At 38.4% G+C, this 24,894-nt stretch overlaps 1 protein-coding gene across 3 annotated transcripts in view; it reads right to left on the bottom strand.

Moving 5' to 3' along the window:
• Positions 1 to 24,894, bottom strand: part of PTK2 (protein tyrosine kinase 2) — a 175,594-nt gene that overhangs the window by 133,793 nt on the left and 16,907 nt on the right. Inside the window, exons 1-2 of one of the 3 annotated variants that reach the window (XM_033155909.1) lie at positions 19,582 to 19,732; positions 10,839 to 10,865 (exon numbers count right to left, since the gene is read on the bottom strand). The exons of 1 other annotated variant lie outside the window; for it this stretch is intronic. In XM_033155909.1, the coding sequence (XP_033011800.1) occupies positions 10,839 to 10,865; positions 19,582 to 19,600 (46 nt within the window). In that variant the 5' untranslated portion in view covers positions 19,601 to 19,732. Of the gene's footprint in view, positions 1 to 10,838; positions 10,866 to 19,581; positions 19,733 to 24,894 lie in introns of those variants that run through there. One more of the 3 variants, XM_033155919.1, reaches the window with a different exon arrangement.

Here is a 24,894-nt window from a genome sequence, read left to right on the forward strand (position 1 = left end):
ACTTAACATCTGCAGCAAATACATGGGAAGCATACACACATTGTTCTTGGTTCACCTCACTGCTACTAGTTTCACAACAAGAACAGCTGGACATGTCTACAACAAGCTCTGTTCAGCCCTTTTGAAAAGAACTTAGAAAACTGGGTTCCAATACAGTTTAAAATAAAAATTAGAGCACAATTGAACCATTAGTTCTGCCCCACTGCTCAAGCATAATGAACAAAGCTCCTTCAAAGTCTAAAGAGTCCCCAATATAAAACGACATCTCCTTATACATATAGTCAGGGAAGGAAAGTAGGATGAACAATGAACAAAAATCCTCTCAGCATCAATTTTCAGGAACAGAACAAGTGCAGGAGTATAGGCACAGTAGTTTCTACTACTGCACAAAATATAAGGCATCTATAAGATGACCAGATACAAAAGAATGAGAGGACTCATATACCTTGGGCAACTTTTGCCAGCCAGAGTAGACAGTACCGGACGAGACTGGCCAGTGACTCAAGTCAGTGTAAGGTAGTTTCATATATTTACCCATAATATTAGTTAAAAGCTTGTCAGGGAAAGCTGCACATATTGAAATGTTTTCTTTTACAGAATATGAGCCTCTAGAACCAAAATGTGGTGTAATATCCTGGTTTGATTAAACCAATTGTAGTTTGAACAAACCAGTGTTTCATCCACTCAGAGGAAATGGAAGATGGTGGTTTGTCTGAAACCATACCCAGAAGCTTTAAAACACCCTCCCCCATATGTGAACGAGAATGGAGAACTCAAACCTGTAGCTCTCCCATGTTCATTCTCATAACACTAAGCTACAGTTGAGTGTTATTTCTGACCTGAGTAAGTTCCATGCACACAAAGATGCAACTGCCATCTTATGCTTTGTCTTCATACAAGCCAAACATCAAGGTTAGTGTCTCACTTTCTGAACTGAATCTTTCCTCTCACACATTTTAACTGAGAGCTGTTTTTTATACTCTGAAAAGCTAATACCCTTAATTCCAGAAGCCCCTCTGAGAAAGAACCATTTTCCCTGCACTCCAGGCAGCAAGTGATATCCTGAAGTTCCTTAATCCTTCATACATACAGGGTAGAATAGGAAGGGGGGTGTCATGGAAGGCTGTATCTCCTCTTCTGAATTTCGTCCTCTAAATTCTCTATGAGGCTCCAAAAGGCCCCTTTTTGACAACCATGAATACTACAGGGAAGACCAAATATCTAGAAAGAAAAGCAGATGGAATCCACATACTTTAAAAAAATGCAACTGGTAAACAGAATGCTTCTTGCACCTTGAAAAGAATTTAATTACAAGGCTCTCCCTACCATATATGTGGTTAACTGAAATATAAAATCTTCAATTTACAGCATTTATTTATTTATTTATTTATTTATTTATAACGTTTGTAATGAAGTTCTCTCGGCAGCTTACAATAAATAAGGAATACACAAATGAAACACAAAATAAGGCCTAAAAATATTAAAAAGTAAATAAAAACCATTTAAACAAATATTGACCATGACTCACCACAGCATGACATGTACAATTCATTAAGAATGAAGGAAGTGGCTGGAAAGGGTGCTGGACTGGGGTCAATAAAAAGGGGGATCTCAGACATTTCTTTTAAGGGAAGGGTTTTAATGGATTAATATCTAGATTTTGGCACCAGCTATACTGTCACAGATAGCAATACAAAATCCCAAAGCTACGGAATAAGTTTCTCCTTAATCAAATGAAGTCAAAGTGTCTCACTTTTTGGTTTATAGAAAAGGTGAAGAAAAAACTGAACTAAGACAGCACATGCTTCCTTAAATAACTTGCATGAAAGATAAATATAGCAGATCTACTCCTCTGAGGCTGCAATCATTTCTTTTTCCTTTATGAGCAGACTTCAGAGAAGCATTGATCAATTTTCCTAATCCAGAGCACCACACAAAGTTATTCATATGGATTCCATTCTTGCTGCTTCTCCTTCCTTCACTCCATCCAGTTACCCTCCATGTTCCCCAACCCTTCCTAGGTGGCCCTTAGACAAGCCACTATTCTCCAAGCCTCAGTGCCTCATTAAGCTATGTAACATATTAAGCTATGTTACAGAGCAGTTGTAAGGACTACCAAAATTATTTATGTGACATGCTATCCATTTGACACACACTATATGTTAAGCATCATTACCATTTTCCACCAGTTGTTGTATTTTATGGTAAGCAACAATCACTCAATTGATTGAAAACAAAAGCTTGTGACGTAATATTAATGCCTGCTCAGAAAACTCATACTTATCACTTTGCCATCCCAGGCTTTCCCCCAGAGGAATCCAAGGTGGCACACATGGTACTCTTGCACTCAATCCTCACAAAATTTATGTGAGATAGGTTCAAGTTGAATAATACTGTACATCATTATTTCACCAAGCTTTTAATCATTTGTTACATTTGTTTTAAAGTGGTATTTTGAGGGACTGTAAGAATTTTGTATTGTATTAAGATACATGTTTATGGTTCTAAACACCTTAGGTCCCCAGATACTGTTGGACTACAACCCTCACAATGCCTGGCTAGCAGGACTAGTGATCAAGCATAATGGGAGTTGTAGTTTAACAACATATGGACACCCACGGTTGAGAAAGGTTGCCTTAGAGGTTCTTCTGAGGGTTGAAAGTTAAGTTGTACCTGCCAGAGGATACGTATAGAAGCACATCAGGAAAACACTAACTTAATAATCTGAAGCACTTGTTCTATGCAAAACTATGAACATATCCTGTTCAAAAAAGAGGGTAATGGCAGTAAAGCTGTTCATAATGCAAACACATTTCTGGTCTCTGAAGCCATCGAAGGCCCACCTGGAATAAAATCTCACTTTTGAGCAGGGTGATATTACAAAAGTATTGAGGGCCCCTCGATTCATGCCCCAATTCCATGCCCCCACAACCTTGTATTCCGGCACTAAACCTGACCAAGGTAGGAAGGTTACAGGTCTACTGCTGTTTTGAATTGCAGCCATCCTGTCTCAAAACAGATTGTGAAACTACAGTCTGAGCAATGCTACAGTTATTCCCTGCATTCCTTGATCTCTCCTCCTTCCTCTGTGAAGGTATCTCTGCCTTCTAAGCCACCATTACTAAAGCACCCTGCAGCTGGCCTCTCTCTTGCCATTCTTTACATCACTTCATCGCATTTCCCTCATATCCACAGTGCTGCCAAAGCTAGCTGATCTTGCAAAAGGCAAGCTTTTACAGCCTCAGCCTCTTACCCACAATTTACACAAAAAGGTAGTCTCCCATGTTGAGCTTTGTCTTTGGAGCAAAAGGTCATCTTCACTGCCTTCACCCCTTTTAAACCTTTTTCCACAGTCTGAAACCATCCGAATTTTACACACTTCCAGATTTTGCTACCGAGTTATCCCATACTAATCCTTAAAAAAAATACAGCAGGAACTCCATTTTACATTTTCAAATGTGATTAAGCCTACCACTGTGCTTCTCCTACTTCATCCTGACTGAAAAAGTCCATCATCCTTTCACCACAGTATGCCTATCCATTAATGAAAGATTAATGCTTTAGAAGGAAATGCATAATGACACTTGAAAAGTTAAGCTACTCATGATTCTAACTTGTGGATCACCAGAATGAAGTCTTTAACAGTGAATGGTTAAATACTTAATTCACTGTTAAAGTTCAGCACATTTTCAAAACCACAGACATATACTTACTGACCATGATCCACAAAAGGAATACTGTATTAGGACTAGAGTCATGGAAAACAGGTTATGTGCAATTTCTGCTTGGAGAAGAGAGGAAAAAATAAAAATTGGTACCCAATTTTTATTAAAGACTACATATGAGGCGAATCCCAGTAACAACAGAGAGCCTCGCCTTCATTTCCTCTCTTTCCGTGATACCGGCACTGTTTAACTGAATCATGGCAAGCAGATTAATCATGTTTATTCTGTGTAGTACAATGCACAAGTCAAATCCTCACAGGTCACAAACCATGATCCATTCTTAGCACAGGTAAATGATTAAATTACCATGTTCTGTATTTTGGACTTTCAAAGACAAATTGGGTTCTCAAATGAAACTTGAGAAGCATTTTGCAACTGTTTTAATGGGGGGACCTCATAAACCCTTCCAAAGTGGATGACAACAGCTGGTGTCTCACCAGCTCACAGTTACTGAATATGCCCAGCAGAATTGAGGTAGACAGTAGACAACTGATTACTTTACAGAGCCATTCTGGGTTCTGGCCTCTTGTCAGTAACCAGGCCCCGAGGTAAAATATGTTCACCAAGCAGAATCATTAACAGATGGTATAGCATCCACCCACCTCTCCCTCATTAAATCTCTAAGAGCAGAAATCTGAGGACTCGCAAAACCCATCAGAGCAAAAGCTTCTATAACAGAGCCTTGTGATGGTTGCAGGAAATCAGACAAAAGTATAAATTAAGAGGAGGCTTCCTTTGAAAAGGGCAGAAAACTTTAGCTTTTCACCACTATTTCTTTTTTTTTTTAAAGTAACATTCAATTTGATTTATTTTTAATTAAACACAATTAAGATCTGTAGCAGGTGCATCTGGCGGAATCCCTGCACCTAAGTTTATGCTATTAGGGTCATAAATTCCATTTTCTCCCACAGGAATCAGCTGCTCTGTGAAGCTGGCCTAAAATGGAGAATAAAGAGAGGTCAGCTGTGAACTAAATATTCACTGCATTGCTGCCGATATGTTGGATTAAATATCATGTAAACATACCTGTTTTAGTCATTTACTAGCAGTAGTTCACAAGTTTACTCAGAAGCAAGCCCCAGCATAAAAGGGTTAGAGAACTTTCAAAGGGGAAGAAAAGTTCACAATTTGCTGTTGGATATCACAAATGTAATTCAGATATGAATGTTTTGTCAGATACAGACATTTTAACAGTGTGAACTAATATTTCCACACCTATTCTTTCTGGAACAATAATACAAAACAAACAAAAAGCCAGCAGAGTTTAGAGAAAAGCTACAGTTTACCGCAACATTTTAGGTTCCCTGCCAAAAATGGTTGATATCCAGAATAACCACAACCCCTTATGGTTCTCTTATAGGTAATTCTGTGCTAATCAGACTAGGAACATACACCAAAACAGTGATCTTATTCCACAGGCAGGCATACTCCGTATTCTCCAGCTTGCAAGCAGAAGGAGCCTCTGAAGCAGCCATAGGGAATCCAGGCAACTTCTTGCCTAGTGGCAAGATTCACCTGAGCTCAAATGACAACTGTGGTGACTGTCCCGGTCTTGGATGCTGTAATGAACATCATTTAATGAATCTTGCAACTCTTCAAAAAAGAGAGCCAAACTGATGGCAATCTTTGCAATTACCATCAGAAGTAATTTTGGGTGGTTTTCAGATGTGGTAGCTGCAACACTTTCCTGGGGCATGGTGATGCTTTCTTCTTTCTTTTTAAAGCAACATGTTATAAGTTGAGCCTCCCTGGGGAGAGCATTCTACAAAGGGGAAGCCACTGCAGACTTCTCGTGGAGGTGGCACATAAACAAGGGCCTCAGATAAGAGCAAGTTTAAAGTCTATATAAAACTAAGATAACATGCATGTGATGCATAGACAACCTTTTTTAAAAAAATAAATACATTTTATGCTCTAAAAAGCAGCAAATTGAATAATACAATAATGGAAAGTTTAGATTTGTAATAACAAAATAAAAAATAAATATAAATATACTGGAAGGAATTTTTTACTTTTGCTTTGACTATGGCAGACCAACACGGGTAACTACCTGTAACTAGATTTGTAATAAAACTGTCAAAAGTTTGTGGTGGTGGTGTTGTTGGTTTTTAAAAGAGCTATTAGTATAATGGCTTTCCTGACTGTTGTATCCTGAGTTGTAGTGTCATATCTCAACCATGGTCATATCTTAGCAGCATTTACAAAGTGTTATCTAGTAGATGGTATTCTTGCCTGTAAACATCAGCAACCAACTAATACCCCCTAGCATGGTGCCAAAAACCAATAATCAGGATGAAACATAGAACCCTGCCATTAACTGCTTGTTATCAGTGAATATCCCTCAGGCACTTTTCACAAGCACAAGATTGCAAACAGCTGTCCATGCAAGTGTTCAGCTTGGGTAGCTCTGTCTAGCAGACAGAAATCTCCCTCAAAATTGGTAAGTTATTTCTCTTTTAAACTAAATGTTGATGTTCTTCCAGAAGATGAAAGCCACATACAGAAATTACCTTTTTCTTCCTTCAAAAAAAATAAATAAGGGACCCATGAATTAAATGCAGGTGACTTTTCATGGTTTATTTCAAAACAGAAGGAAAACAAATGTACAATATTTAGAAGTGCCTAAACACCTAGATGATGTTCAGTAAAAAATAATAATGGAAAGACGTGGATCTGCATGCAGGCCCATAACCTAGTCATATGATTTAAAAGGAATGACAGAGATAGCACAAGGAAAAATAAAATAGAAATGCTAGTTATAAAAAATACATACATTCAGGAAATTATCAGATAAATTTTAAAATTTATGACAGGAAAATCAGTATTTATTACACTTATATTCCAGCTTTTCGCCAAGGAGCTCAGTGCAGCATTCTAATGAGTGAGAAGCCCAAGTAAATTGGGTGAGAGGTTTAAGTCTGAGTAGAGATCTGAAGCTGGGTCTCAACAGTCCTGGCCCAACAACAGTCTAACGACTATACCTCATCAGTCATCAATAAACAAAGAAACAGCCAGCTGAGAGGTTGTCAGCAAAATTAAGCATGCAAATAATATTTTTGCATCTTTAAGCTCCCTTTATAATAGCCAACAGTAATGCTCCCCCACCCAAAAATATAAAAGAAAAAAAATGTAGCAGCAGAAATAAGGCCAATTTTATTATGGCCATACATCAGGGCGACAAGAGGTGTGGCTAAGAGCAAGCTGCTTATCGGCAACCCTGAAATGTTATCCATTGTTATTATCCAGCCTTTCAGAAATGTGTTTTTTAAGAGTGTGTGTGTGTGTGTGTGTGAGAGAGAGAGAGAGAGAGAGAGAGAGAGAGAATATGCTCTCGGTGTGGTGGTGGCGGGTTAATGCAAAAATCAAACACTTTCACCTGCACTACTGCAATCATTTCTGCAATCCATGCACCTGCTTTTCTCTTTTATAAAAATGCAGTGTGACCCCCAAAGGTTATAAACACTATAACCCTCACCTGTATAGGAACACTTTATGTTATGGCTAGCAAAACAAAAAACAAAACAAAACTCCGACCGAAAGGCTGCTGTAAAAGTAATTATATTTAAATTGACCCTTCAGAATTCTTCCCACCCTAAATCTAGCACTCAACTGAATGTACAACACAGAAGCCTTTGCCTCCATAGATTTGCTTTTCAAAAGGCAAAAGAAGATACATGCATCAAATTAAAATTCCAAGTCAACTCTGAATCTGGGCATTGTGTGTCAGTCCACTCTTGTAAGTCTATGGTCACAAGTGCATACTCTGAGGTTGCCAGGCAACCACAGGATATAATACTATAGGTCATCTACTGCTGAGGGTGGGAATCAGAAGAGTAAACTACAACAGGATGAATGGGGGAACAGAAATTCCACACACATATAATCATAGCTGTCAACTTTTCCCTTTTCTTGCGAGGAATCCTATTCGGAATAAGGGAATTTCCCTTTAAAAAAAAGGGAAAAGTTGACAGCTATGCATATAATGCTGGTGGCTTAGAGAAAGAGAGTAGTGCAAGGTACATAAGTTCTATATAATGACTTCTGAACTTGCTAAAGTAGAATTAGATGCTTATTTTCAAGTCTTACTAAAAAAAATCCATGCAAAGAAAATGCATTTCTCAGGCTTCCGCTCTATCAACTTTTGCAGCGCTGAACTGATCCCTTTGCATTGAACAGTATAGCACGGCCAGGTAGATTCATTCAGGTTCTCATCGCTAAAATGGCAACAATGCTATGCTACATCTGCATCACATCTATTTGACACTTACGTGAGCTAACACAACACTACTTCTTTTAATTTACCAATTAAATTAAATTTCCCAATATTTCATATATCAATGATTGATACACATATTGAAGTACTAGTAGCATTGATATTTATTCAATTGAAATCAGAAACCATAATACTTCAACCTCTCTCTTAATAATAATAATTTTTATTTATACCTGTCAATACCCCGCCTTCCCCAGCCAGGGCCAGGCTCAGGGCATCTAACACCAAATATGAATTACATTAAAACGTAAAAGAAACAAACAACAACAACAGCAACAACAGTTAATTAAAATAGGCTTAAAATACAGCTTAAAATGCAGCCTCATTTTAGTAGTAGCCCATAAATCAAGACCATAAAGGGATGAAACATCAGATATTCACCCGAGCCAGCTATCCATGCTGGTCCTACATAAGCCAGCAAAAAAGCAAAGGGAAAATTGATATACCAAATCCCATATAAGGGGTCAGAGTGAGTCTAAGCCGAAGGCCAGGCAGAACAGCTCCGTCTTGCAGGCCCTGCAGAAATATGTTAAATCCCGCAGGGCCCTAGTCTATTGTGACAGAGCGTTCCACCACATCGGGGTCAGCACTGAAAAGGCCCTGGCCCTAGTTGAAACCAATCTAACATCCTTAAGGCTTGGGACCTCCAGAGTACACAAAACAAATTAATAATGGGGGGAAATGGGGAAAAAACAGAGATGACGAGGGATGCAAAGTCAACCATGGGATTTAATGAATTTATCCACCACATCTCAAACATCAACCACATCTACAGAAACTGAGATAGAGGCTCAGTTTTTTTTAAAAAAAAATCAATTAAAACATTTATTTATGTACATGCTACAAGATGTCTGGCCTAGAGGACTTTACATAAAAATAAAGTGCTGGAGCACAGCCTTCAATCCAGCTCTAAAGTGATAAAAATTTAACAAGTTGCCCTCAGACGCCTCCAGTGATTTGCACTCTCAAATCCTCAAGTCTCATACTCTTGGCCTCAATTAAAAAAGCAAGAGCAAAGTAAGTGGCAAAGACTTCAAAGCTATGATAGAAATTAGAGAAATGTAGGATAACTCCCTTATGTGATGGTTTAACAAACTACCTAATCAAGTAATGCATTCAACAGCACACACTTAATCATCCCCACAAAAAGGTTTAACTATGAAATCAAAGAGGAAAGGAAATGTTCACAATGACCTTTATCTTCCAGCAACTACAAGAACAACAGAATCTATATTTAATCCGATTGTTAGCTGCACACTATGACCAAGGAGCACTGGAAAAGTCCACTGCTATAATGCTTCCCCATAGAGTAGAGGTGCATTGTAATGGAAATGTTCAGCACAGAAAAGACAGACATACAAAAGAGTTGAAGACGATTCCAGACAGTTACTGCATAGTGTTAAAAAAGCACTATGAGGTCTATTCTGTTGGTGTTGGTGGTGGTTGTTGTTTTAAAGTGTTGGTTTTCAAATCTTCAATTTGCCTTGATGCCTATTCTGCATACTAAAAACAAAATTCTGTTCCAAGTAGTTGTGAGGGAGGGATAAGCAGAAGTAAAAAAAAGTCACCTGAACAAAAACACAAGATCACATATTGCAGCACTAAGAGGCAAGAACCTCCTTAAAGATTGCCCTGTAAGCATATACATCAGTATAAATAATATGGCAGACAGCTAAAATTGTCATTGCATTCTATTGAGGGGTGTTTAGGGTCACAGTTCCTGAAAAGGCCATGGTTTCATTAGGACTTTAGAGATCGTTAGTAGGTAACAGTGTGTGGTTCAGTAATAATAAAAACAGTGTGTTCTTTATTTTATATAAACACAGCGCGCTCTGTTTGCAGAAGGTCACACTGCCTTTCATGTAGCCTTCTGTATTTCCCACATAAACTCAAAGTTTTCAGTTCAGCTTTCCAAATACAAAATGCACCTACTAAAGAAATGATGGCTTTCACAGATAGACTGAGGAAACCACCAGCCATCAGTCTAAAAGTCAGAGTCCACTGACAATCTAGTCATTTGTGGTGGTGGCAGCAAATAAATAAATGCATGGATCAGGTTATTCTGTGTGTGATTTAATAGATACAAGTCTACTGAAAAATATAAATAAATATAAACATAAATAAATAAATTAGCTAGCCCTCTATATTCCATACCATCCATACTCACCACAATGAATGTCTTACTTTAAAAATAAGTACCAAAAGGTAGTTTATTCCTACAAGCCTTACCCTAAAATCCTGACTCATCAACACCTCTTCTTATTTTCACTGAGATGTGGGTGGCACTGTGGTCTAAACCACTGAGCCTCTTGGGCTTCCTGATCGGAAGGCTGACGGTTCGAATTTGTGCGACAGGGTGAGCTCCCGTTGCTCTGTCCCAGATTCTGCCAACCGAGCAGTTCTAAAGCACACCAGCACAAGTAGATAAATAGGTACTGCTGTGGTGGGAAGGAAAACAGCATTTCCATGTGCTCTGGCTTCTGTCACAGTGTTCTGTTGCGCCAGAAGCGGTGTAGTCATGCTGGCCACATGACCTGGAAAGCCATCTGTGGACAAACACTGGCTCCCTTAGCCTGAAGCGAGATGAGCACCGCACCCCATAGTTGCCTTTGACTGGACTTAACCGTCCAGGGGTATTTTATCTTATTTTCACAACTGTATTGAAAACAGAGCAGCAAAACCCTATGCACTTTTACACACTTCTGTATACAACAATTCTGACTTCTTGACCCCATAACTATATGGCTTACAAAATACATTAATGATCACCAAGCAATACAAAAAATTACAGAATTATATCCTTATAAAAGCCAACATTTATTATTAAAACAATACCTTACCTGCTGAAAAAGAAAGTCTGGAAATATCTGCAATAATTAAAAAGAAATATATATCAGTGTAAATTACATTCGGTGCAATCTTTCTAATTTACAAAGCCATTCTCTTGAGCTACATAAATTGGAAATGGTCATATTTCAATCTCAAAAGTCTATTCCCATCACTAGTCTACCCTATGATGTCTGAACTGGCAAGCCATGCATACAACTAGCTAGGAAGCCATAATTGGCAATTGTGATTGGAAATATAGTTGCTATCTATGGTTTGGTAGATTATTCTAAACTGATAAACTGAGCCAGCTTTTCTGCAACTTTTAAGGCCAATTTTGAAGTTACATTAGCAGCAGGAATTCCAGCTGCTAATCCCCAACATCTCTCCAATTCACAATAAGAGAAGAGCTTGATTATTAAAAGCTGGCATGGATATATCAAAGGTTAGAAAGCATGGAGAAATACATATCAACAAGAAAATGCTAATGTTATATATTTAGTTAGGCTTATAATCAATGTTTCATGTTGTAAAAACTAATAAAACTTTAATGGAAAAACAATTAAGTAAAATAATTACACGAAAAACTGAAAACTTCCCAGCTCAGCCTACAGCATATTTCAAACACAATCTGAGATCTGCCTCTAAGAATATACAGTTATTGTTGAAAACCACATAGCAGCCAGAAATAAAAACAACTCTCCAAATGCAGTTACACAATATTTACCAATATAACATGTTAGTTAAGTTGTAGTGAATACAAAAGCAGCCAGGAGCCAAAAAGGCTCCAAAACATTTCTGAATGCATTTGCTTCTTTGAACAATTGACCCATTTGTCAGTTTCAAAAGCAGTTCTCCTTACAGCATGGGAAGGGAGGTTCTTTCGATTGAATGGCAACTGCCATCATCCCTAAACATTGGCCATGCTGGCTGGGGTTGATGGGAGTTTGACACCAAACTCAAATGGGGTCTCCACACCCATTGTTCACCCCAGCACTGAGGGCCTTCTGGTGGTTCCCACACTGCGAGAATTGAAGCTACAGGGAACCAGGTCAAGGGCCTTTTTGGTAGTGGCGCCCACCCTTTGGAACGCACTCCCATCAGATGTCAAGGAGATGAGTAACTATATAACCTTTAGAAGACATCTGAAGGCAGCCTGAGAAGTTTTTTAAGGTTTAATGTTTTTTTATATATATGCTGGAAGCTGCCCAGAGTGGCTGGGTACAAATAACAAACTACTATCATCATCATCATCATTGATGGCATCCGGAGGAACATCTGTTTCCCAGCCCTCCCTGCAGAGCCTTGGACTATAGCTAGACTGTAGTTCTGGGAGATAGGATGAAAAAGAATTTAGTGCATATTACAGCACATGTATAGATGTAGACATAATTCTAATAGACTTCCCCAAAAAATTCCTCAAGGCAAAAAAGAGGACAAAATATGTCCATGGGGGGGGGGGGAGATGGGTGCCAGAAAAAATGGGGCTGTCTCTTGTGGGTGGGGCCAGAGGTCAAAAGTAGGTGGGACATGAGATGTGGCTCATTTTTTAAAACTCTTGATCATCATTAAACTTGGCTAAATGACTGATTAAACTGAGAAGGGTATTGTTTTGTTATTATGTTATGTATTATTGTGTCCTTATATTGTAAACCAGCCCGTAATCCTCAAATGAAGGGTGCTATAGCTATATATGCAGTATTCCCACTTATTGAGGTGATATGGTCAAACTAGTACCAAGGAAAAACCTACCATAAACACAGGCCTAGAGAGAAAGATAACAAGGTAAATTATTAAACTCCACATTTCTGACTTCCACAGCACCACATCAAGTGTTTGGGGCTTAGCTAGTTCATTATGAATTTAGAAGAGACTGGTTTGCCTTTAAGGGTGCCACAGGATTTTGTCTTACAAAACCAGGCAATACTCAGGGGAGAACACAGAAAAGCTCAAGGGTAACAATTCCACCAAGAAAAATGCTCACTAAACCATCTGCTCACTAGCAAGTCAGGCTGATGTAATGAGAGAAGCCCTTAAATATGAGAAAACAAAAAGCAGGCAGGAAAGAGCAACACAAACTTCAGGAATGGAAAACCTTAAGTTGCCTCCGGCAGTAGTTTCCATAAACAACAGTTATTGGTATATACAGCCTCCTTAAGACAGCAGAAGCATTACAGTATTCTAGTATAGGTGGATGCACCCATGGATTTATTTTTGCTAAGCAGCGCGCTATCTTGGATCTGTCACATCAATGAATTATAATCTGGGTGTTTGTAGAACTAAAATTTTTAACCCAGTTCTATTTTTTTAAAAAAAGTAAAGGGTGTTACAAAAATTCTGTTTCATTATTTGAAAAATCCCTTATGAAAAAAATCATGTAAGCCTGAGCAATCTTCAGAACAGACATTAGAAAGGAAAGGCAGCTCATGGTACCTGTCCTGACATGCTTCTGTGAAAAAAGTGTTATGGGAACTTGGGGGGGGGGAGAGAATTATCTATATCTGGTCAGCAACAACACCCACAAGTGGAAAGGATTTACTTCAGCATATGGGAAGAGGTGGAATCTTTGCATGTGAACATCATACCTCCTCACCCAAGATACACACAATGGATATAGACAAAGCAGGAAGCTAATGTATCCAAAGCTAATGCGTAATGACGTTATTTTTTTTAAGATATGCACAATTTCAAAGTAAATATTGCCATAGACATTACAAAGTGAACAATTCCATGCTGCCCTGGTTTGCATGTCACACTGAGCCAAACTATGGCTTACATGAATACATGGTCTCCCAGAGAATACATCACAGCTGCTTTGCTCCTCTCCATGTTTTTTCTTTTTTTTTCTTTTGCTACAGCACAGGGTGCTTTCCAAAGTCATGCTCATGGTTAAGTTCTATCCAGACTAACCACGAACTGTAACAAAGAACAAAGGGAAAAGTAGGCACCACCAAAAGCAGTGTTGCACAGTTACTTCTTCACAACTTGCATTAATTAGATCACAAATTCACTATAGCAATGTAGATTACTCAATGAGATTAGACAAATTAATATAAATATAAGTAATATTAATATGAACTACCATCACTTTTCAATAAATTCAATTACAGCATTCCTGATTTGAATAAATACAATGTGCTTTGATCTCACTATAAATAGGAGATCAAATCAAGGGACTGCTGCTATATATGGTCACTGTGTAAATAGTCTCAAGGCTGCATTTTCTACACTCCTTTGACCCTACAGCATTTTCCTCTCAACATACGTATGTACATGTAACCACACATGTGATAACCCATCATGCATTTGATTCTAGTCCACAAAAGCTTGTTGCATAATAAACATGTTAGTCTTCACTGCTATCTTCATGCTATGCTTGACAGCTTTCGGAAACATCTGGCTGCCTGAAGCAGACTGGACTAAATTGGGATGACCAAGCAATCATGCTCTTCTTCTTCTTCTTCTTCTTCTTCTTCTTCAAGGGGAAGGGTCATAGCTCTGTTCTAGAGCATCTGCTTTGCATGCAGGATGTCGCAGATTCAGTTCCTGGTATCTCTAGGCTTCAGAGAGACCTCCTGCCTGAAATCCTACTACTAAACTAGACTGACAAGTTTTATAAGGCAGCTTCTTATGTTCCTGTGTTAATAGCCATACCCAATAACCACTCCTGCACTCGTTTAATAGGGCAGACTGGTCATTTTAAAGGATTTGTACACAATTTCATTCATTCAAGAAGTCTTCCAAATTTTACCCTCCACTCTCACAGCTCAATTTTTGGAAACAGTTCAGGACAGCAATCACCCATGATTCTTGGTATATCTCATATTTGCATGACATTTTACAATTTTAGCTTTGAGGTGCTTTCTCTCATAAGGTATGTGATGCTAAGTATTTGTAGTTCCATTGAATTGTATTTTTTATCATTTTTTCTTGTTCTAGCTGTCCTCTTTTTGACATTTAAAACTGTTTTCTATTTATGTAACAAAAATAAAATAAAGACAGTCTGCTCAGGCACGTCACTCTAAACCAGGGGTAGGCAACCTAAGGCCCATGGACCACAAGCAGCCCACAGGGGCCGTTTAACCGGCCCCCGAACCAAGCCACCCGCTCGGTGAGTCCCCCACGCACTGCGCTAAACTGGTGCAGCGCGGTGTTGGGACTTGCTTCTGCAGCGCAGAAAATCACTTCTGTGCAGTCGCTGGAAATCGTGCAATCCGACCCACGGAGGGATCTCCGCTGGAGTGAACCGGCCCAGGCGAGGTAAACCTTGCCGACCCTTGCTCTAAACTATGGTTCAGCCTTATATCTAGACCAAATTATTGTGTTTTGTATTTTTATAATAATTTTTAAAACTAAGTGGCTCTGAACGTCTTTTGACTATTGGAGCAAGACTTATTAAAAAGAACAAACATTTCTATGTCAATTCTGCATTGCACAACTCCTTAAATTAGCAATGATTTGCCTAATAGATAGACCTCAACTCTGTCTTGCATATGAGAAACACCAACTGCGGTTGACAAGCTACAAAACAGTATTGGGAGGTACCTTTACTCAGCCAAGTGAAACAGTGGAATACTGAAATAAGTTTAAGTTTATTTAAGGTTTATACCATCCAATCAGAAAGGGACTCATAATATTTTCTTTTCAAGACCTGCTAAGATTCAGAATGTGCTGCCAAAAAACAAGTGGTGGCCTCAATGAACTACAGTTGTTTCTAGCTATCTATAAAGAGCTGTTTCTATCATGTTCAATACTGAATCATGCATGGTCTCAGTTGTAACAGTAATCCAACACTGATTCTCTTCATAATGCCCTCTTTCTGCCCAGATTCCTGTCTACATAATCTCAAAAGCCAGTAAGCATGTGAGCTGCACTTTACCAAATCCATGTGGGAAATCTGACAAGTGGGAACAGAAGATCTCAACTGCACACTTCTCAATGTCATTTACAGGAGGTAAAATTGTGTTTGCCATGGTGACCCATGCAAAACCTGGCCCAGTCAAAATCCTATGTGATGGCATTGTTGTCACCCATTCCCTCTCCTGAATCTCCAGAGACAAAGAGAAGGTTTGCCCAATAGTTTTGCCACTCTCCTTAATGTGTTTTATGTGTTGCTGGGACAGCACATGCTCTCTGTATGCCAACTGAATAAAGATGCTTCTCTTTAACATGCAAGTTACTGAAAATATTGTCAGGATATAACAAGTGTTATGAATCTGTCCCCTCCCCCCAGTATAACTTTAGATTTCTTTCATTCTTTATGGAAATTAAATTAATATTTATAATTAGAGTTTATTATGGTTTGGACGAGCCATCAGCTGTGCCTAACCATTCACTCAGGCTTTCAGTTGTGGAGTGGTGCTGGGAAATTACACTCTTGTGACAAGCTAGAATACATCCCTACCTTTCTTTGAGAAAGAACAGACTGAGAGGTACTGTACATTGCATGTTATTTGCTCCTGGGAAGTCCTACCATCACATCCCTCTTTTAAAAGTACCTAGGTCTGAGTGGAAAAACCTGAGACATGAAGTGGCTACAGTGATCTGACATCTGGAAACACTCTTGGCAAACTCTTGGATAGAAAAGTCAGCTCTGTTTTCACTTCTTAGCAGGATGCAATAAGCTAATGACCAAAACTGAAGCAGACAGGCCCACTCAATGGACCATAGAGGAACTGACTCCCAAGTAGCCTCTCTAGCTCCATTCACCAGCACTAAATTAATCGTAAGAATACACAGAGTCTGGTGAGTAATCTGCTTCAAAAGAACACTTTCTAAATATACTGCCCACCAGGTAAAAGCCATCTCTCAGTCCAGGCCAGCATTTGGTACACTTTCATAAATAATTTATTCTACCACTTATTACTCAACCCTCGCAATTCAGAGTCTTAATGATCCTGTAACATTTTTCAATCTGACAATGCAACTAAAAGCACATACACAAAACTCCTCCAGCTTCAAAGCCAATTCAAATATGCATGATTTTATTTTGGTTTCTCTTTTTATTATTATACAAAATTTACATACTACTTGCTCCAAAAAAACCCAACAACCTCTAAACCACTGTAGCAAATACCAAGGTATATCAAGTAGGACTGCCCCACCTCCTATTCACTTTTTCGTCGCAATTCACCACCTCCATTAATGAACCCAAAGCAACTCAGGTGTGTATCTTCCTATGGGAGCCCAGGCTTTAAGATCTTCTGAGGAAGTCTTTCTCTCAGTCCTATCACATTCACAGGCATATTTAGTGAGGACACAAGAGAGCACCTTCTTAGTAGCTTGCTCCCAGATTGTGGAACTCCCATCCATGCGAAGTTATGCTGCCCTGCTTTCTGCTTTCCTTTTACTGACAGGCAAAGACTAATTTGTTCAACAGGCCTGGATACAAATGAAATAAGTAATAAACTGTGTATTTAATGGATGCACTCATCAGCATCATGTATCCAAACTTCATACAATAATCCTATTGTTTTCTTCTGTAGGTTAAAATATAAAGTTGTAAAAAAAATGGATTATTCAGGAGAGAAATTGCAAATCCTTCTTCTAAGATAGACCATTGATTTACCCACCTGTAGATAAATATTCCCAAGACCACTTATTTCTTTATTGCTCCAGTTAGTGGTAGGGTAGATAATTATGGGGCTTCACAAAAAGTAAGACTGGAGGAGAAGAAAAATGCAATTTGAAATGACCAAAGAGGGGAAAAAGGACAAGGGATGATAAAAGATGTCAATCTGAAGAACTAATATAGTAAATACTTTGTCCTCCTAACAGTCTGGCTAATGGTTGCTGATGCTTTTCAAGAGACATCAGCTGTTCTACTTTTCACATGAAAGGTGGAGAATCCACTCCACAGAAGGACTCCAAAGTCTACAGCCTACAAAGACTATAATCTAACAAAGGAATTCCAGGTAGCATGAATGAAGTGTGCACTGTTTATATAAGCCATCTGCTTACAGGGATTCCTGAAGTTACAGTGAAACATCTAGAAATGTTAAGTGTGTGCTTTTTTTGTCAGAGCACTGATAAGAATAACACATTCAGCATGAAGGATTTTGGGTGTCCATTAAGAGTCAAATGAATATATTTAGTGTAGTCAAAACAAAATCGAAAATTCTTTCTAGTAGCACCTTAGAGACCAACTGAGTTTGTTCCTGAGGAACAGTTGGTCTCTAAGGTGCTACTAGAAAGAATTTTCGATTTTGTTTTGACTATGGCAGACCAACACGGCTACCCACCTGTAACTGGAACTATATTTAGTGTAGAACCATTAAAGCATAATCAACATTTAAAATGATGGCTGAAGCGTATCTTTCCCGTAATGCACTGTGCAGACCAATCAATTTATATGTATTAACAGCATAATGACACCGACTTTCTCCCAACAGCAAGAGTCAAGTTTTAATCACCAATCAAATATTGGTACAAATATTTGGTACAAATATATCTTGGAGGTCAAATAAAGGTAGCTAATAAATGCTACATATATGTTGTGGGAAGTGGAGGAACCAATGACATTTTCCTTACCTAAAACACGTGGCCACACACACACACACACACACACCCCACCCTTCGCCTAGGTCAGCAAGAGCTGAGGGCTTGTCAAGCACACAGCAACCACCAGACACGGCTGGTGTGTTGTATTCTGACTGGTGAGTCACCAATTATGCAGGCCTTCATCAAATACACCTCTGGGGCATTTATAATCCAAAGGCAGTAAACACATTTTATTAAAATACCACCACCCTTGCAGCCGATGATGGTAGATGAGAAAATTCTGAACACTTAAACTTTTAATACAAAGACACATCTATATGTAAGCAACATAGAGCATGTTCTTCCAGTTACCAGGGGAGTGGGACTTTAAAATCAAGGATTAAGTCCTAGCCACCTTTTTCCAGACTACAAATTCCACAATCCCTAACCATTAGCTATGCCTGCTGGGGCTAGTGAGAGAAGATGGCAGCCAAACATATGGGAGGGCCACAAGTTAGCTACTCCTGTTTTAGTGTGACATCCAAATGTCGTGAGTACTGGTAATGGAAAAAAGCTGCTCCACAAGTGATTTATAGTCACAATTGTCTCACTACTTTTACGAAAACTCAATGCCACTTTGAAATTGCTATATGCTCAATATCTTTAAATCAGTGAAGATAATTGGTTTATAATACAAAATAAAAATGAACAAATTGAAACTAGCTCTTGTGACATTCTTTGATAAAACTGAACTGACTGAGGAAACAAATGTTTCAGCACCACACAGCTTTATGTATTAGGAAACTTATGATCATATTTTGCCAATGTGCTCTTGATCAGTTGTACTTTAATGCACACACACACACACACACATACACAGAGCTGTCAGTTACCATATCAACACACCCATGTTGTGTTGATCACACATCACACATACCAAGAAAGGATCTTGCAGCATCCCAACCAAACTAACGAAGTTTAATTTTGTTCCAAATATATTTTTATTCTGTAATGAAAAATGGGGGAGGGGACATGTTTGCTCATTGAAAATGGACTTGATGGATTTTCAGTGCATGTAATTTAGCCTCATGAACACCCATCTTGGGAGACAAAATGCAGAATAATCACAAAGGTCCTAACTATTAACCTAACTGATACAAATGGGTTTTCATGTTACATACAACAAAAGGCTAAAAATATTCAGAATCAGGGCATAGCAGCAACTGCATCCAATGCACATTAAACGGGTGAAACAGAATCTTCTTACATAATACTTACCACAGTATAGTCTTTCCATGTAGGTTCTTGCTTACAAAGCCTGCTAGAATTCGGTATATTCAGTACAGCTTCAGCATTCTTAGATCCAAAACACTTAAGTTGTCAATTAATATTTGCTCTCCCCCCCATCCCGTTTCACAGAGAACATAGTGCAGCAGCCTTTGGTCACGAGCTTATCACACAGCACAGTGAAGCCAGTGGAGCTTCTTTTGTCTCCTTTCACTCAAAAGTCAGGCAGCGCAAACAAAAGGCATCCATCACTAAGTCCATTAGCTTCAGCTGACGAGACAATTCTAGGCTGCCAGATGGGTAAACGTATTTTGCTGAATCTGGCTGTGGCCGCAATAAATCCTAAAAGAAGAACAGCCACAGCAATCAGCCTTTCGAATCTCTTTTACTCCAATACTGTATTTTGTGTGTGTACCAGTAAGCCCATTCTGTTCACTTGATAGCCTCACACCCTAACATTCATTTTCAATCAATCACTTTTTAAAGAGTGACAATAAAGAACAGAAGCAAGTCCCTCCTGGAAGCTAGCAGGAGCTTTCATTATATATTATTAGGTCCAGAAGCAAGCTGAAGGAGATGCAGCTATATTTTTTCTTTACAAAAGCAGGACAACATCTTTCTCAGTGAAGTACCTTAGTATATTTAGAACTTATTCCTCTCAAAGGTCACTGAAAACCAGAAATGCAAATTCATGCAAATGCAAAACAAACCAATGCCCTAAATCTGGAACTGAAAATGAGTAAAACACCTAATGTTGCAATGACTCAAAATGTAAACTGGAACTTCATAACTTCCAACAGCAAACAATAATTTTGTAAACTTTTGTCTTCCATACAATGCCCTGTAGTCTTTGTTGTTCATGATATAACTGTTAAATACTTAATAAGGTGTCAACCCTTGGCTAAAATGAAAAACTATCAATCCTCTTTATACAAAGATCTCTCCCCATCTTGGAATATCAGAGTAGCTTCTTACTCTCTGAATGTGTATTAATGTATAGAACTTTAAAAGTTATTTTTAATTCCCAGCAGATGTCCTTTACATTTCTGCAGAGATGCAATTTTAGCATTAATAACAAAGTAAGATGCTAGTCATATTTCTTCTTAATTATGAATAAAATAAATTACTTCTTGAGCAGGCAATGACAGCTACAAGACAGTTCTAAAACAACTGATTGGTGTCCCTAGTATCAAAGATTTCTTAGAACTAGATGGAGATTATGAAACCAGCATTGTATGGGCATACAGGATAAACTCAAGACATGCAAAAGAGAGAGAGAGAGAGAGAGAGAGAGAGAGAACAAGTTGGATAAATATGGTTGTAATAAATTTTTACGTGTTTGAGTAAAGGATGCAGTATTAAAGAAAATAAGAACAGGAACAGCATTAAAAATTGGCAATCAAAATACTGAAGAACTTGCAGATATATGTCCAGAAGTGCAGAAAAAGAATAAGGAAAAAAGTGATTAATTCATGGAGATAAAGGCTATTAGTGGGTACTTACCATGACAGCCATGCTCTGCCTCCAAGGTTGAGGGCAGTATGCTACTGAATATGAGCTTCTGGAAACTACAGGAGAGGAGACTGCTCTTATGCTCATCTTCCCCACAGGAGTCAACAAAATTTTGGGACATGGAGTTCCATTGCACCAATGGTCTTTTTGCTAACTTGTTTAGAAGGTTCTACTAGACATGACCATGTGGAAAGTGGAAATCAGGTAACGTACCATGTATAACAGCATTTCTGAGTATGCCGTGATGGCACGGTTGACATTAGATTCAGAGAACAAAAACAAAACCATAGGACAATTTTGGGGCAGGGGACCACATGTTCTTCATCCCTGCCCTAGAGCCAACTATACAAGGCCAGTGGCCTTTATAATGAGTCAAAACTGTGTATGTATGAGCCATTGCAGTTTGTGGAACTCATTCTCAAAGACATGCCAGAAGAAAAGGTTCTATGATAGGATGTGGGGACCGAGATAGTTAAACTCCCAATCAAGCAAGGAATCAGAGCTACTGGAGAGTGAAATGGGAAAGGCAGTTCCACAAAGGGATTTCTTTAAGGTCAACAGGTTTCTGTAAAATAATGCTGTGAAACTGAGACAGGAAGGTCCCTTAAAATATAAATGAGATGAGGAAGAATTTTCATGCTAATGTTACAGAACTTCCTACAAAGATTGACCACTAATGTGTCCCAGCAGTCTAAATCGGCTTTTATTTGATAAAGTATGAAAGCTAAATTCACTTTAACCAGCTTTGGGGATTTTCATTCCTAGAAAGATGATCTCAGTGGGCCACCACTTAAAATGTCCAGGTTTTAAACAACTGTTGTGATGCAATTTTAAATGTCATATTATCCCAGTTGACTAGATAGCCTGACAGGAAGACAGAGTTTTCAAGCAGTGAAACAAGATTGAGTTCCACAGTGTCCACATCCTACAAAATCAACACAAAATCATCCTTAATATTCATGTCTCAGCTTAGAATATTGAAAGGAAGTTGAGAGGGAGGAAACGAGAGCTATCACATTATAATATTTAACAGAAAATATATGCAACTGAATTTTGTGGAATTAAATCACTTGAATGTAAAACTATTAACTATTCTCTCCCACAGAGTCTTAACAGGTATTTAGAAAACAAAATCCATGATGAAACCAGGCATGTTCTTGCTTGTGCACATAAACTGCCCAGCAAGTTCCTGCTACATTTCTAGAGAGATAAAGCTAAGTGCATCCTATGCTGTGATATGATCATGTTGCACAACATAACGAAGTGGCTTGCTATCAATATGTGAATGTACAGCAAAAATTGTTAATTCTGCCTAAGCTATACAATGATGCTTCAACATGGGAGTGAGTAGGTTTTGATGAGAAATGTAGGCAAAGCTATGGCCACCACATCCCTGACCCATTCAACTGGGGAAACTGTTGAGAGAAAATAAACTATGCCTTTTATTTATGCTGATACAATGCTCTACTTATGAGTAAGCACTGTAAACTTCCACAGCTTGATACGTCCATCAATCAGTAAGCATTTCACATACATATTGTATGCAGTCTGGCATAAATTTATAAGTGCATGCAGGGTGGATTTGATTTAAATCACGATTTAAATCACCAGTCAGTAAGGCTTGATTTAAATCACAGTTTTCTACATAAAGACTAATTCTTGCTGGTATAACTTTAATATGCAAGTAGATGAAGATTTTTAGAATAGCAACTTTTCATATTAGTTTTTTTATCCCCAGTTTAATAGGTTAATCATTCATATTTGGACAAGTCTTCTGTTGTACTTAGGAAGGAGAAAAATAATCATTACATTAATAATAACAATTTAAATAGATTTATTAGATCCATTCCACTCCAAACAATCAGAAAAATATTGTTTCTATTCTATTCACTGAACTTCTTGAAACTTAACACTGAAGGGGTTGATTCTGTATTCATAGGTTTGTAGAACAATAGGATTAAGGTCTTTTTCTCAACTCTGTTCATGTTATAACATTTTTGCTGTGAAGAAGAGGCATGTGATCTCTGCTGAGTCAAATTCAGTTTTGAGAACTGCAAAAGTAAACCAAGCATCTGTGATAATATCTTGTAGGCAGAGAAATTGCCCACTGATCATACAAAAACCTCTGAAGAGCCTAAATGACATTGTGAATGGATTAATGGAATTTATTTACCAAAAAATTAAACATATACAGCCTTATTCTACATAATTAAAAAACTAATCTTTATTTCATGATTGAATAACCTTTGGATGGTAATATATTTTCACCAAAAAGCATTTTATTTTTAAAAATCCGATTTAAATTTTAAAAAAATCCGCATTTATTTTATTTTATTTTTTAAATCATTGATTTTTATCCACCCTGAGTGCATGTTTGATGCCCAAACATTTTATTTCAATAGACCTCACAGCTTCTGTTCAAAATATTCTCTCTCTCTCTCTCTCTCTTTCTTTCTTTCTTTCTCACTCACTCACATACATGCATATGGGGGTGCAATTCTGCCTAATGAGCAAGGCAAAAAAAAATGCAGTTGATTTATAGTTTGCTAATGCAAAAGGAATGCTAAGCTTAACTATTTTAGTGTTACAATGATTTTCCAGGTTTGTGTTTTACAAGGATGACCCCTCTACATCAATATGTCTTTATGACTTTGAAAATTGCAGCTGTTATAGACAACACAGCAAGCACAGTTCTTTGTGACGGATGTTGTTCCCAAGCAGACCTTTAGAATGGGTTTTTACTCATGCACCTGGTGGTGGAGCCAGAAGAAGACTAGAAAAACTCCTGAAGGGTCTACTTTTTCAGACATCTTAGAAGAAGGCTCCTGATAAAAGAAAACCTGATAAGTAATTGCTGTTGTACCCTGCAGAGAACTTGACGTTAACATACTGTGCTCAGTGAGTTTCATCAGCCGATACAAATCAAAGCAAAATTCCCCCACTAAGAAACAGATACAGTTCTTTGCATATCTGTCCGTAAGAGTCCACCTAAGCAAGTTTATAGCAGAGTTATAAATCATTCACAATGACTGTGCTCAGAAATGTTTTTAAAGGCACCAATATCTGGTATACACACAATGTCAAGCAAAATAAGCCATTTGCAACAAGGTCATTCTCCAGATATGAGCAAAGAAAGAATATCTGGCACTGAAGATTTTGCTTTCTGCCTTAAATAAGCCAACATAGTGGGGCAAGAATGCAACAGACATTCCACCAATGCATTTATATAAAAAGAAGCAACTCTACCCCATCTTGCTAAGTAGCACCCCACACTTTCCACCAGAAGGGAAACTACCTTTCCCACATTGAATTTTAACTAATCATCAGACCAAACAGGGGACAGCAAAGGAGGGGCCACCACAAAAAGAGTAAACAAATGTCCATGTACAATTATTGTATGCAATTAAGGTGAGCAAACGGAAAGCAAAGTCAAGTCTCAAAATAGTTTCAGAACTCAAGCAGGTGAGGAGTATGACTGTGATGTATGAGAACTTGGTGCTCAGAACAGGGATGACCCCCATCACTAGTTCCCGGGTATTTAATACAATGGAGGGAATCAAGCAGTGATCAAAATGATGTGGTATCATGAGTGAGCAGTTGGGTAGTCATATTTGCAGGTGACAACCAATTACCGTATATACCCGAGTATAAGCCGACCTGAATATAAACCGAGGCACCTAATTTCCCTACAAAAACCTGGGAAAGCTTATTGACTCGAGTATAAGCCGGTTCACCTTTGCCGCTGTGGAGGAGGAGGAGGAACGAGCAGCCCGAAAGCAGCCCTTTGGGCTG

The sequence above is a fragment of the Lacerta agilis genome, chromosome 7 (assembly GCF_009819535.1).
Source record: "Lacerta agilis isolate rLacAgi1 chromosome 7, rLacAgi1.pri, whole genome shotgun sequence".
Classification (NCBI taxonomy): Eukaryota; Metazoa; Chordata; class Lepidosauria; order Squamata; family Lacertidae; genus Lacerta; species Lacerta agilis.